This window comes from Barbus barbus (assembly GCF_936440315.1).
Source record: "Barbus barbus genome assembly, chromosome: 8".
NCBI lineage: Eukaryota > Metazoa > Chordata > Actinopteri > Cypriniformes > Cyprinidae > Barbus > Barbus barbus.
The window spans coordinates 25,067,325-25,082,500 of record NC_136736.1 but is presented as its reverse complement, the minus strand read 5'-3'; the positions used below and the strand labels follow the sequence as shown (position 1 = coordinate 25,082,500).

The window sequence follows — 15,176 nt, the reverse complement described above, 5'->3', positions numbered from 1 at the left end:
GCAAGCTTTGGTTTCATTCGTTATAACTTTTAAAAACATTTTTTCTCTCCTATGGTAGGTTGAAACAGGTTCTGAATGATCTGTTACGGCAGCAGCAGAGTCAGTCATTGTCAGGACAACAGCAACATCAAAATGTTGGGCATGATTCTGCATCATCATCTCTGTTTTTAAACTATCCTCCTGTGAATACACTCAATATGCCTGGGCTCCCAAACTTCTCTACTTTCCCAACTGGTATGTCTGTTATCTGTTTTTTTAAATTATGGAATTAAATTAATTAAATGAAAAAATTACATAATTGAATATATAATTTTTTTTTAACTTCTAACCTATTTTCTTGAATTCTCTCTTTTTTTCTGGCTTTAGGCTTTAATTTCGGTCCCATATTTCCCTCCTCGGAAAGAGATTTTCAGCAGAACCAGGCCAGTTCAGATCAACAGCATGATCCAAACATATCCCTCAAAACGGAATACATGAGTTTCCCCCCTCCGCTACAGAGATCTCCATTGAATAATGCAGAGAAACGGTACAAATGTGTTTCTGTATTTTGGATTAAAGTGATATAATCATAAATTATATTAATCGCAGTTTGGCGAAAATGCAAGAATTACCTACTTTGTGTTACGTAAACTACAAAAAGTAAGAACAACTTTGCCTAATCTTGTTAATTTTCGTCCCTTTACAGGTTTCACTCTCAACCTGACAATGTGCCCGATGCTAACAACTCTAGCTGGTTAAACTCCTCTCTGAATCGCTCTGGTCCGAGAACCACCCTCACCTCTGACCATCAAAGTCAAATAGAGCAGAACTCTCCTTCCTCCTCTCCTGTCCCTCACCCTTCCACTTCCCGGGACCTTTCTTACATACCTGACTCCCAGGAGTCTATAAGCAGCCTTCCAGACAGGGCAGATCCAACCACTGTCACCAAGACTTTCAGAGCAGGACGTAAGGCTGCAGCACAGGTCAACCTAGCTTCTAGAGACAAGACCCCCAACACAAAGAGCCGCCGCAGGAGAGGCAGGGGACAGAAGAACACAGGTGTGTCTTTATTTAAAACGGACATACTACAAACTTAACAGCACATTAAAAAGCAGAGTTTATCTCTCTCACATTAATTTAATATATGGATTTTTTTTTTATTAATTAGGCAAAAGAAAATTTAGTCACTGATTGTTGTCAAATGGAGTTCAGTTTTGTTCTTCTCACTTTCAGCATCTGTGGACAGTGACAGTGCTTCGAGTGACTCTCACTTTGATCAGGACAGAGCGCGCTCCTCTCAGGTCAGATACAAAGATCTCAACCAGGGTCTACTAGACAAACTCACACAAGAGAAATTGGACAGCAAGACCAAGAACAGCAAGCCAAATGACCTTTCATCTGGTATGCCTTTTCATAGATTCTGCTACAGATATCATTGGATAAACTAAACATATCAAGTAGAACTATACATATCATGTAGAACAATGAGAACAGTCTTGTTATACAGTGTACACTAGGCTACTGTATATTCTTCAACCAGAGAAGCATCTGCCACAACAGTATAGCTAGAAAACTGACTTTTCTCCTTTCTTGTTTAATTTGAACATCATGTGTCCATATAATTTAAACATCTTGTCCCTGTGCCCTTATATTGTTTTATATTGTTACTCACTAATTTAATTTTCATTTCTGTTTTTGTTCACATTTCATTTTGGGTTTTGTGCTTGGTTTCTTCACAGCATATGCTTGGAGAACACCTTTTCTCTCTAACAGAATTGCATGCACTGAAGTCCCAGGTAACTCCAAGATCATCAGCTGTTTGACCTGCTAACTACTTGTTAACTTTTTTTTTTATCTGCATGTTTCCTTTGTGTAATTTCTCTTCTCCTTTTTCCAAACTGCATCAACATGCATAGGAAGTACTAAGTGTGAGACAGCCGTTTTAATTTTCAGGGCACAGAATCTTTCACGCAGATATAATTTCGAAACTTAAAAAAAAATTGGAGTTGTATAAAGTTAATTTCTATAGTCCAGTGTCATTATTTCAAAACATTGGGAAATTGGGGGAGACAAAAGGAGAGTAATCTGCTGTGTTATTCATAACACAATAATTTTTTTATGTTTTTGTTATGTTTTATACCTTTTGCTTTTGAGTTGAAGTCACAGAACTGTGGATGTGAGCATGTTTTTGAGTAAAAACATCTCTTAAATTTTCTTGAATGTTAAGTGAACAGTGTTTTTGAAAGTTGTGTGAAGTTCAAGTTCTATGGGTCTTGCTAATTATGTACTTGAAGTTATGTAAAATATGTTTGCACAAGTAGTATTTTGTATAATTGGTTTGAATATACAGCAGTTATAGGGCTTGGCGATATGAGCAAAAATTAATATCAGTATTTTTTGGCTGATTTGCGGTATACGGTATATATCTCAGTATTTTTTATTTGGATTAAACAAATAAGTGAATGTAAGCATGTTGGCATGTATTATGTGCAAAAAAGTGTTAAAATCACATTACATTATAACACTATAACATTGCAATCTAAATACAAAAATAATCCTTTTAAAGCAGAAGAAAAAGCACGGACTAATTGAGTAAAAAGGCTATTTGGATTACCCCATTACACTTTACAGTTAGTGCTATCATACACATATACTTGTAGGTTTAAAATTCTATATATGTTACATTGTCCAACTACAAATATTTCAGCAAAATGTATATTTTAGTCAGTTATTGCGCTCCTCGGTTATTGTGTTCATCTTTCATTTTGTTCTGTCTGTGTGTATTTCTTTTTCTTTTTTTCTAGATGTGAGCAGTGATTTCTCTCTGTTTGAGGCCCTGAGAGAGACTATCTACTCAGAGGTAGCAACGCTGATCTCTCAGAATGAGTCTCGCCCTCACTTTCTCATCGAACTTTTCCATGAGCTTCAGCTGCTCAATACAGACTACCTTCGCCAGAGGGCCCTCTACTCACTACAGGTGCAGTACACAGCAATCAAACTTGTGCAGACTTCTACAGACACAACAGGCTCACATGGAGACTGGATGGTTTTCCACAATTTCTGCATTAATTGTGTTGGAAATCGGCAAAATGGATTTAAATGGAAAATAAATTCCTCAGATCTGAGAGTGTTGAAAGAATAATCAGATTAGCCAAATGTACAAAGCAAATATGCAGGTGGCACTGGATGTTTATATATACAGCTCTAGAAAAAAAATAAAGAGACCACTGTACTCTGGACTCCAAATAGGGGTGTGCAGCGGAGCCAATATTTGTATCTGTACCTGTATCTGTAACAATCTCAAAATTATTTGTATTTGGATTAGGGGTGTAAGAAAATATCGATACACGTGAGTATCGCGATATTTTATTTGGCGATACTGTATCGATTCTCCAAAACGGAATATCGATATTTAAAAAAATAAAAAAATCATAGAAGATTCATGGCAGTTGTTTCGTTTTGAGTTCATATCCCGACCGCTAGTCTTCATCTCTGAACTTAAACAGTGACAGGAAATACTAGCATCAGGGCACTCCACTAATGTTAGTGTTAATATAGTTCGCTGCCAGTAATGGAGGATGAAATAATTGTTCCAGTTCTCGTTTCGGTGTACAAAGCTGAAGTGAGGCACCATTTGGGCTTTTGTGGTAATGTCCGCCCCGGGACCACGTCGCGAGCGCAATCTCGGTTCTGCCGCTTGCCGCGTCTCGTGTTGAAGAGCCTTTGCGCGGGGCGAGGTGGGCGGTTGAGTCGCCGTGCAGCTGCAGCTTTCCCTCGTAATTCGGGGAGTTTTGTGCAGTTGGGGCGGTGCTCGCGTCGCGGTCTCGGCGATTCCACGCGAAACATAAACACAAACTGAAAAACCTGTGAAATCCAAGTTGAAAAGTTCTGATAAAGTTTAACATCTGTATTTATTTTATTGTTTTACAATTGTTTAGTTTTCTTTAGGAATCCTGCAAGCACTTTATTTTTCATTGATATTAAGCAGATGTCATTTTTTGTTCAGATCACATGTTATGACATTGCATGTCACAATTATAAACTTAAACTGTGAACCTTTAAAGTAGAGTCTATAAATATATATATATTTTTTTATCTTTTTATAAAATACATTTTATACATACATTTAACTGAAGAATCATGCAAGCACTTGAATATTTCCCCCTTTACTCGTACTGCACAAAAAGTGGTTCAATAATGTTGAATGTTATAGGGACTAATTATTGCAAATGCAGATCCCAGTGTGTTCTGGTTAAGCTATTTTTATTTATTGATTTTTTGCTAAGGTTTGCATATGGTGGTGTGTTCTTAGTGACAGCTTTTCTAAAAAATATACAGGTCCTTCTCAAAAAATTAGCATATTGTGATAAAGTTCATTATTTTCTGTAATGTACTGATAAACATTAGACTTTCATATATTTTAGATTCATTACAACACAACTGAAGTATTATTTATTTTTATAAATAATTATTTTTATTGTTTTAATATTGATGATTTTGGCATACAGCTCATGAAAACCCAAAATTCCTATCTCAAAAAATTAGCATATTTCATCCGACCAATAAAAGAATGGCCATTATGTTCATTTATGCACTCAATACTTGATCGGGAATAATTTTGCAGAAATGACTGCTTCAATGCGGCGTGGCATGGAGGCAATCAGCCTGTGGCACTGCTGAGGTGTTATGGAGGCCCAGGATGCTTCGATAGCGGCCTTAAGCTCATCCAGAGTGTTGGGTCTTGCGTCTCTCAACTTTCTCTTCACAATATCCCACAGATTCTCTATGGGGTTCAGGTCAGGAGAGTTGGCAGGCCAATTGAGCACAGTAATACCATGGTCAGTAAACTATTTACCAGTGGTTTTGGCACTGTGAGCAGGTGCCAGGTCGTGCTGAAAAATGAAGTCTTCATCTCCATAAAGCTTTTCAGCAGATGGAAGCATGAAGTGCTCCAAAATCTCCTGATAGCTAGCTGCATTGACCCTGCCCTTGATAAAACACAGTGGACCAACACCAGCATCACTGACTGTGGGTACTTGACACTGGACTTCAGGCATTTTGTCATTTCCCTCTCCCCAGTCTTCCTCCAGACTCTGGCACCTTGATTTCCGAATGACATGCAAAATTAGCTTTCATCCGAAAAAAGTACTTTGGACCACTGAGCAACAGTCCAGTGCTGCTTCTCTGTAGCCCAGGTCAGGCGCTTCTGCCGCTGGTTCTGGTTCAAAAGTGGCTTGACCTGGGGAATGCGGCACCTGTAGCCCATTTCCTGCACACGCCTGTACACGGTGGCTCTGGATGTTTCTACTCCAGACTCAGTCCACTGCTTCCGTAGGTCCCCCAAGGTCTGGAATCGGTCCTTCTTCACAATCTTCCTCAGGGTCCGGTCACCTCTTCTCGTTGTGCTGCGTTTTCTGCCACACCTTTTCCTTCCCACAGACTTCCCACTGAGGTGCCTTGATACAGCACTCTGGGAACAGCCTATTCGTTCAGATATTTCTTTCTGTGTCTTACCCTCTTGCTTGAGGGTGTCAATGATGGCCTTCTGGACAGCAGTCAGGTCGGCAGTCTTACCCATGATTGCGGTTTTGAGTAATGAACCAGGCTGGGAGTTTTTAAAAGCCTCAGGAATCTTTTGCAGGTGTTTAGAGTTAATTAGTTGATTCAGATGATTAGGTTAATAGCTCGTTTAGAGAACCTTTTCATGATATGCTAATTATTTGAGAATTTTGGGTTTTCATGAGCTGTATGCCAAAATCATCAATATTAAAACAATAAAAGGCTTGAACTACTTCAGTTGTGTTGTAATGAATCTAAAATATATGAAAGTCTGTTGTTTATCAGTACATTACAGAAAATAATGAACTTTATCACAATATGCTAATTTTTTGAGAAGGACCTGTATATCCTATTCCTAATATAATAAATATCCCAATGTATCGCCTTGCTTACAGTATCGCAATATATCGTATCACAACCCCTGTATCGTGATACGTATCGTATCACCAGATTCTTATCAATACACAGCCCTAATTTGGATGGACCCGGAAGTGGGCGGGGCTTAACTTGGAAGTTCGATAAATCACATGAAAAGGCCATTTTAAATGCAATTCTGTTTGATTCATTTCGTTTTCAGTTAGCAAATAGGCTTTGTATAATTAAATAATTGTTTTATTATAATTATAACTTTGTAAATATCTTAAATATAAAACAATAATACAAAATGTTGATCAAAAGAAAAATAACTTTATTCTTCTTATTTTCCAGTGAAACTTTGTGTACAGATTTGTCAAGTCAAGCATCCACAACCTTAAATAAGTGCACTAGTAGAAAGAAAACAAAGGTGAAATTTGCCAAAATCAAATATTACTCTGCTTAAATGTAAATCTGCATAAATTATAAACAAAACATAAATCACGGACCCTCAGTCCTTATCTTAGACATGTTTGTCAATTTAATTTCTAAAGATAACTAAAATTTGTTTAACATTCAAAAACATTTGAACACTCAAGAGTTTTAACATGTAAAAGAGAGTCCTTTGATTTGAGAACATTCATTTCTAAATGCAGATACTTAAAGCAAATTCTGCTTTGTGCAAATCACGTTAATGCATCAGAAATTCTTGTTGAATTTAATAAATGCAAGCTGCATCAAATTACATGGAAGAAGTCTTGACCGATGTGGAGAAACAATGTCTCCTGCTGTGCTGAAAAGCTGTTCGGATGAGACACTTGTAGGAGGGCAGGTCAAGTATTTTAAGACAGCATGTGCCAGTTCAGGATTCTTAGCTGCCTGTTTTGACCAGTAAGTTGCCACTGGATCTGATGTTAGTGACACAGAAAAGCTCTCACTGAGGTAGCATTCTATGGCAGCATTGGCAGTCATCTGAAATGTGGCACTTAGTTGGATTGTTGCTCTCCTGGGCCATGGTTAACATTGCACCCCAAAACAGACTATCAGACTGAACTGGCTCATCCGTGGTTGGATCAGTAGTTGCTGAAGCAGCAGCTGAATGTCCTTCTGTAATCTCATACTCAACCTCAGTGATAACACTTTCAAAGTTTCATTTGTTGGTGCTTCCTCAAAAGGGCGCAATATTTTCACAGAGGTTTCCAGCAGTTCCCATTGTTGATAAGACAGAGACCCCCCAAGGTCCATTTCAGTTCCTATGGATATGAGAGCACTCTTATGCCCATGATGCTCTCAAGCATGTACATGCTGGAATTCCATTGAGTGGAGACATCTGGTATCATGGCATGCTGTGGTAGACCAAGCTGTTCTTGGATTTCATGAAGGCTTGTTGTAGCTTTGTTGGATCTGTGGAAAAATCCAACCATTTTTCAACACTCATAGATTACATGGCCTAAGTTCAGTCAAGCTATCAAGGCACCACTAACCACTAAGTGTAAGCAATGTGCCATGCAATGGATGTGGCCATTATTAGTCATGGCTTTGACCATATTGGCAGCATTATCGGTCACAAAATAGCCCACGAAGAATGGCTTCTTCACCATTGTCTGCCAGGTATCTTATCAATATGTTTCTAAATGTTTGCAGCACTGTGATCCTCATTTATCACATCAAATTCTAGAAGTGCTGTTGCCCGTTTATATGTCACTTCTGGCTGTCAAGGACAAATATGCATTTGTGGAGAATTTGTTTGTCCAGATGTCAGTTGTGCAATGTAAAAATTTTCCGGCCATACTTTCAAGCGCCTTTTTCACCTTATTGTGGACTTCTGCATTAAGCTCTGGGATGACTTTACGAGAAAAGTGAGTTCGAGAAGGTATTTTGTAGCGGGGTGCAACAACTTTGAGAAGAATATTACAGCCAGCATTTTCCACTATGGAGTATGGCAATAAATCAGTGCAAATAATTTCACCAATGGCATTGGTAATTTCAGTAGCAGCAGAGTGATTGGAGGGGTATGGGGTTTTAGCATTAAATGCTGCCATGATGTTTGATGTTAATGAGGAAAAGTATAAAAAAAACATTGCTGTGGTCATCACTATCCTCTTGTAATAGGACCAGCTGGATGGCAAAAACTAGTAGCATCTCAAAAAGTAATTGGAATCAAATAATAGCTAATGACCATGCCAAAAGAGTTGAAAAGCAACATTTTGAGTGAGGGAAAGAAGGGTTTAATTCTGGCTTTACTGGCAGAGGGATGCAGTGAGTTCTATCCTTAAAATTTCAAAGACAGCAGTTCATAAGAACAAGGTCAAGCTGCAGACATGGGGAACAACAAAGCTACAGACTGGCAGCGGGGAAGAACAACTCTCCACTGACCGGGATGACTGCTAACTCATTAAAATGTCACTCAGCATTTGGTGGAGGATCGGTGATGATCTGGGGGTGCTTCAGCAAGGCTGGAACATACATCCGTCTTTGTGAAGGGCGCATGAATCAAGCCACGTACAAGGTTGTTTTGGAAGAAAACTGGCTTCCTTCTGATATTGTTGCCCAACTGAGGATTGGTTTTTCCAGCAGGACAGTGCTCCACGCCACACAGCTCGGTCAATCGAGATGTGGGTGGTGGACCACTAGATAAATACTCTGTCATGGCCAGCCAATCTCCAGACCTGAACCCCATTCAAAACCTCTGGAATGCGATCAAGAGGAAGATGGATGGCCACAAGCCATCAAACAAAACCGGGCTACTAGAATTTTTGCGTCAGGAGTGGCATAATGTCCCCCAACAGCAATGTGAAAGACTGGTTGAGAACATACCAAGATGCATGAAAGCTGTGATCTGAACTCTTCCTAAAATAAAACATTAGTATTATGTTTAAAAAATGAAAATGAATATGTACTTATTTTCTTTGCATTATTTGAGGTCTGAAAACATTGTATCTTTTGACAATGTTTATTTGGAATTTGGGAACAATGTCAGTAGTCATAGAAAAAATCAAAACTGTTAATTTTACTCAAAACCATACCTATAATTGGTAAAACTATTTTTTTTCACAGACCCTGGCTTTAATACTAAAGGGCTATTTTCACTATATCAGTAAATCTCTTTTCATAGTTGTGTGGTTTTCTTTTGTGATGTTTGCTTGTGTATTTAAAGTAATAACCATATTTCATTTTTTGCTCTGAACACCAGGACATTGTAACGAGGCACCTAACTGAGAAGAGCGTGGCAGATGAGCAGGCATCTTCTTTGGGTCCGACTGTATGGGCCACAGGCTCCCAGTCAGAGCTCACACCTAGTGAGAGCTTGGCTACCAGCGACAATGTGAGATCTGTGCTCCCTCATCTGTTTTTTTTCTCCCTCTTTAATTATCACACAAGCTAATGTTGGCTAATGATTCCAGGATACATCTGAGAAGATTGTTACAGTTAAATCCAACTCTGTACTGAAGAGGGTAGCAGATAGAGACTCGATGGACAACGAGAGCCTGCTGTCCACCTCTTCCAACCTTGAACCCTTTGCTAATGATGACCTGGGTAAGAAGACAGAGCTGTATGCATCATGCTAAAAACACATTAGATGGGTTGCTTACCACAATCATGCTTGCTTTGCTGGGCTGGGGCTGTGCTGGTCTGAATCCTGTCGTACACCTCTTGAATACTATTATGTTTCTCTCTCTATCCATTGATTTCCTTTCTGCTCCTCCAGGTAACACAGTAATTCATTTAGATAAGGCATTGGCCAGGATGAGGGAGTATGAGCGCATGAAGCTGAGGGCTGAGTGTAACACAGATAACCCTGAGCACAGCCCTGGTGCTGCTGCTGCTGCCGCCTCAGCACTCACTCAAGGTACTGCTGTGAACACTCTCGGACTGCAGATTAGACCCAACATTCTGTTGCAAGTGCTTCTAATTGTGTGTCCCTACCAGATTCAATGCAACAGGTTTCATACGCAATCAATACAATGAGATTTTTGAGCATAGAAACCAAACAGCTAGCAAATGACTGATTAGAAACTTATTGCATTGCATCTGCTTATGATGGACTGTGACTTCTTATAATGGGCATTGATTCTCTGTCTAGAAGGAATAATCCAGGCTTTTTACAATCCTAGTGACTGTGTATCACACTTGTGGCAGTCTCTTGATTTTCAAAGGCTTCAACTTTGTGTCCTTCAGTGTGGTTTAATACGTTCTTCTACCTAGAAAACAAGTCTCACATGAGAAGGATAATTTGATAATTAATTTTCGCATTCATTAGGTTGAAAATAACTTTAGAATATTTCTTTAGTCTGAGAGTTTGCTATTAAGATTATGGGGATTAGATGTTTATAATTAGCATTGGCTAAAACTCTGCTTGCTTTAAACGTACATATAATAAATGCTTGGGTTTTATACTCCTTTAAAGGCAGGGTATGTAATTTTTCAAAAAAAGTCGGGGCCGAGTACCAAAACAAACATGTAGCCAATCAGCAGTAAGGGGTGTGTCTACTCGTGATGTGAAGGAGAGAGCGTTCAGTGAACAGCCGAGCGACAGAAAGATGGCGGATAAAAAAAACAAAAAGAGGAAAACGACTGCGGAACGATAAGGCAACGTTTGCTGCTGGTTCTGATGTCTCTGTAGTGGATAAACATAAGATATAATTCGTTTTGGGTAAATCTAACAGGTAATCATTCTATTGTTCTATTAATGTTTTTTTTTTACTGTTTATTGAATTTTATTCTGTGGAACAATAGACCCTTTTTCTGTTAGTAAACATTGTGACGTTTTTCTGTGGGCGGAGCTTAGCTGGAGGCAGAAAGATTCCACTGACCGCTTCACTAACGCTAGCTATGAAGTTTGTTAGCTTGTTTTTTAACAATAACTAATATAATAAATAATAATAAAATAAATAATAATAAAAATATATTAATTAATATTAATAGATAAACATGTATACGAGATGTTATTGCTTTTAGATGTTTCTTTTTTAAAAACACCGATCCTATAATAATGCAACAGTGATGTTTTTACTTCGTATGGCTTCGAAAACATGAAGGCAATTTTAGGAATCACTTGATAATGTAGATGAAAATATAGCACAAATCTGCCATAAACATTAATGACATAAGTATTATACTGAGAACTTTATAGAATGTGAAATCTATAGTAAATTCTGTCCTTGCCTGTGTTTCAGCGCGCTGTTTAAAACGCATCACGGCAGGAGCACGCTCTCTCTCTCTCTCTCTCTCGCTATAGCGCTTAACTTAAAGTTCACTGGCATATGCATCCTTTTGTGTAGATAGAAGCTGTAATATTACGTTAATGTTATGTATCTAAGTTATCTGATTAATATCATAAGAAGCGTCATAGAACAGGTTTCAGTTTATTGGCATAAAGTCAGCTTCACCTCAGGCAGCTATTCTTTTTTAGATGCTTCTTTTTTTAATAACATTGCTGAATCATAATCTAACATCTAATCATGTGTTCATGTTTTCATGTTGTAGTTTTATTTTTAACAGTAATTTTCATAACAGCCTTCAGATATTTTCATTACCTCCATTACGCCCATGCCCTGCCCCCGATTACTCGATTAATTGTTGTTTAAACCTATCGATGATCGAAATAAGAAATTACAAAAATGCCCATCCCTACCACCAACGAGGATGAGGTTACACATTGCCGAAGTTTGTCAGAACACAAAGCTTGAGAGTGTGATTCCTTTGGTCCAGAGGGATATGCAACATTACAGAATTTATATCTGCACCCAATACAATTTCAAAATCTGAAAACTTCAAGAGATAGGTTGACAAAACAGAGAAAAAAGTAGGGTCAGGAGTACAAGGGGCATAAACTGAGAGAAATACAATATTCCTATTCTCCACTATTGTTTTTATGTGTTATTCTACCATTTGTATCACAACCTTTCTCTAAAATAGTAATATTTAAAGTCCTCCGCACCAATATTAGGACACCCTTTTAGTATCCGAAGATGAGTGTGATACCACGGCATAAAACTTATTATTACACCTGTGTATATCCTCCTCTTTCAAATGGGATTCTTGAACTAACACTATATCAATCTTTCTTCTTCGCAAAAAACCCAGAAAACCTGTATGTTTGTGAGGGCCATTTAGCCCATTAATGTTACAACTCAAGAGTATTAAGGTCAGTCATAGGTATCAAACAGAATTACTGCATAAGACAAAATACAAGTTTGAAAATAAAACCAGTTGAGTACTACCATTAAACCACCCCCCACCCTCCCTGTTACCATTAAAAAAAACATAAATGCATTCCCATGAACTATGGCAGATCAAACCAAGAACAAACCTTGATCTGCCAGCACCCCTTAACATGGTCCGTGGCGTCAATAAAAACCTGCATATTACTGTAGCACCAACATTTGGCCCCATAGTCACATATTGACTAGGTAGTATTTCTATTTAAAAATAATAAATAAATAAAAGAGAAGAGAGATAAAGAATACAACTAAAACAAATAAAATATCATAATCCGTAAGCGATACTGTATGAACAATGAACTATGAATTAAGAAGTGAACATTTAAAGTGAACAGTGAAAGATACAGTCACCTAACCATTTAGAGCATCTCTTCTCCGATTAGATGGCAAATGTCCAGCAATGAATGGGATCTGAGAAAATCTCTTGCTTCTTCTGGGGAGTGTAGCATTTTAGGTTCACCTTGATTGAGAATGGCCTTCAGCATTGCAGGATAAAGAAAAACATTCTGGATGCCAGCGTCTCTCATCTCCTTCCTAATTGGTGCAAATGCACTTCTTTTTGTGGTGACGGAGAAAAATCTGGAAAGAAAGATAATGTTGCTCCGTCGGATGTTTTCTCTGGGGTATGAAGTCTGGCGGCCCGCAGAATGAGCTCCCTGTCCGTGTACCGCAGCAGTTTAAAGATGAAAACCCGTGGTTTAGCGCGATCTGAGGAGAGCCTTGTGTACACGCGATGTGCTCGCTCCACTTCAATCTCTTGCGTTGTTCCGTCCGCGGGAGTTCACATTCCCGAGTTTAACTCATGAAGTCCGAACTACTGAGGATGCAAGTCTGAAATTTGCATACTTGGTATTAAGAAACGCGCGCAGGCCTAACGTTACATCACCAGACCATTTGCCTAATCTTCTCGGTACTTTAGACCGCGATGGAAACACAGACAGCAACAGGTCTGGGGGAAAAAAGTTCCTGGGACATATTGTTCCAGGTAATTTCGGTGGAAAAGCGGCTTATGTTTCACTGAACTAATCGTTGCCTGGGTTGCGTATGCTACGCATATGTGGGGCGGATCTATCAAAATAGGGGCGAGGCCCTTTTGGGGTAGGGGTGTGTTTGTTTTGGTGATTTCAAATATCAACATTGGCTTCCAGAAATTGCTTACCCTGCCCTTAGGTAGACCTAATTCTGTTACAATGCATTTTCTGTGTATGTGTGTCAATGTGTGTCTGATTTTAGGTGCAGGACAATTATCTACAGATGCACATTGTCCTCAGATAGACACACAACAGCTTGACAGACAGATCAAAGCTATCATGACAGAAGTTATTCCTTTCCTAAAGGTGAGTTTGCTCTACTTTTCTTTTTAAATTTACAGATAAATGAATCATCAAAGCTACAGTTCGTAGACACTCTGATTTGCTTATGTCTTTCTGTCAGGAGCATGTTGGGGAGGTGTGTTCACACCAGCTGCTCACATCTGTGAGACGCATGGTGCTCAAACTCACTCAGCAAAATGACGAAAGCAAAGAGTTTCTTCGGTTCTTCCACCGACAGCTGGGTGGCATCCTGCAGGTAAGCACATTTGGAAAGTTTTAATTTATTCGTTCTAATGTAATTAGCTTTTTTTTTTTTTTTTTTTAAGTTTACTAACGGTTTTTGTATTTTTGGTATTGATGTTGGCATCAAAAATTGTGAAACTTCCCTGTTATATAGATTTTTGGCATTGTAACAACCTTATTTCCAGCAACAACAACAAAAAGTAATAGAATGAGAATAAGTGTGTTTGAATATTTAAACTTGATGCCCTAAAATGTAGTCTGTGTAGGAAGCCACTAGCTGGATCACACCCTGCATTTCACTATAAATGCTTGAAGTGATCTTGGAATGTATTTGTTTTTTTTGAATGGTAACAGGGAGGGTGGGGGGTGGTTTAATGGTAGTACTCAACTGGTTTTATTTTCAAACTTGTATTTTGTCTTATGCAGTAATTCTGTTTGATACCTATGACTTGAAATGACCAAGATCTTGGTTTTGTGCACAGGACTCCTTGAGTAAGTTTGTTGGGCGGACACTGCAGGACTGCGGTGAGGACCTGCTGGTAGAAATCTCTGAGATTCTCTTTAACGAGCTTGCCTTCTTCAGACTGATGCAGGATTTAGATCAGAACACCTCCAAAAACAAACACAGAACCAAGAGGCGCTCTGACCACACATCTCCAAAACACTCACCTCACACCGAGGTAGGCTTGAGTGATTTATCATCGTCATGTGTCTGTACCGCTTCCGTGTTTGAGTGAGTACAGTGATGAGTGCGTTTTTTATTTAGGAGGTGAAAACTCTAGAGAGAGAAAAGACATTCTCTCGATCATATTTTGATGAAGACAGAGTAAGTTATAACTCTGTATATTGTTGATACACTTACAACATTCACGTTAAAACACGAAGCAGCTACACTGCTTCTGAATCTAAAGCTCCACAGCAAAACAGATTTAAATATTAGCTTGCAGTATCAGTATGAAGTGACGAGAAAGACTGAGGAAAGCACCTTTCTATTGGTTGTAGCTGTTGTATTTCATTGCAAGTTTGAATGTCGTAAATTGACTTTAAATGTTTTTTTTTTATCTTTAGGATCAGGATGAGACTGAGCAGGGTGGGATGCTTCATGAGAGGGAACAGGACAAGGAGAAAGATGCACAGAGCAGTGAAGCATCTGAGGTGGAAGAAGAGGAGGAGGGAGAAGGGCTGCCTCTTTCTATAAGTAAGTTTATCTAAAACAGAGAGAAATAGAAGAAATTAGCTTGCCTTTGGAAAAAAATATACAGTGCTGTAAAAAAAATAATAATAGTAATGTGTAGCTCTTATGCTCAACATGGCTGTTTATGTGATCAAATAATTATAAAAATATAATTACAATTTAAAATACATTTCTAGTTTCCTATTTTAATACATTGTAAAATTGAATTTATTAATTTTGTGGCCAAGCTGAATTTTCAGCAGCCATTTCTCTTGTTTTCAGTGTCACATAATCCTTTAGAAAATCGTTTTACTTTTGATCAGTTTTGTG

At 38.5% G+C, this 15,176-nt stretch overlaps 1 protein-coding gene across 10 annotated transcripts in view; it reads left to right on the top strand.

Annotated features, from left to right (window-relative positions):
- LOC306873963 (pericentriolar material 1 protein-like) overlaps nt 1-15,176 on the top strand; it is a 60,981-nt gene that overhangs the window by 43,540 nt on the left and 2,265 nt on the right. For 2 of the 10 annotated variants that reach the window (XM_079423576.1, XM_079423577.1), the window contains exons 20-33: nt 59-234; nt 367-526; nt 686-1,038; nt 1,213-1,380; nt 1,719-1,775; nt 2,784-2,956; nt 9,086-9,217; nt 9,297-9,429; nt 9,602-9,742; nt 13,350-13,453; nt 13,551-13,685; nt 14,155-14,352; nt 14,439-14,498; nt 14,741-14,870. In XM_079423576.1, the coding sequence (XP_079279702.1) occupies nt 59-234; nt 367-526; nt 686-1,038; nt 1,213-1,380; nt 1,719-1,775; nt 2,784-2,956; nt 9,086-9,217; nt 9,297-9,429; nt 9,602-9,742; nt 13,350-13,453; nt 13,551-13,685; nt 14,155-14,352; nt 14,439-14,498; nt 14,741-14,870 (2,120 nt within the window). Of the gene's footprint in view, nt 1-58; nt 235-366; nt 527-685; nt 1,039-1,212; nt 1,381-1,718; nt 1,776-2,783; nt 2,957-9,085; nt 9,218-9,296; nt 9,430-9,601; nt 9,743-13,349; nt 13,454-13,550; nt 13,686-14,154; nt 14,406-14,438; nt 14,499-14,740; nt 14,871-15,176 lie in introns of all 10 variants that reach the window. The other 8 variants (XM_079423579.1, XM_079423580.1, XR_013784553.1 and 5 more) reach the window with 7 other exon arrangements.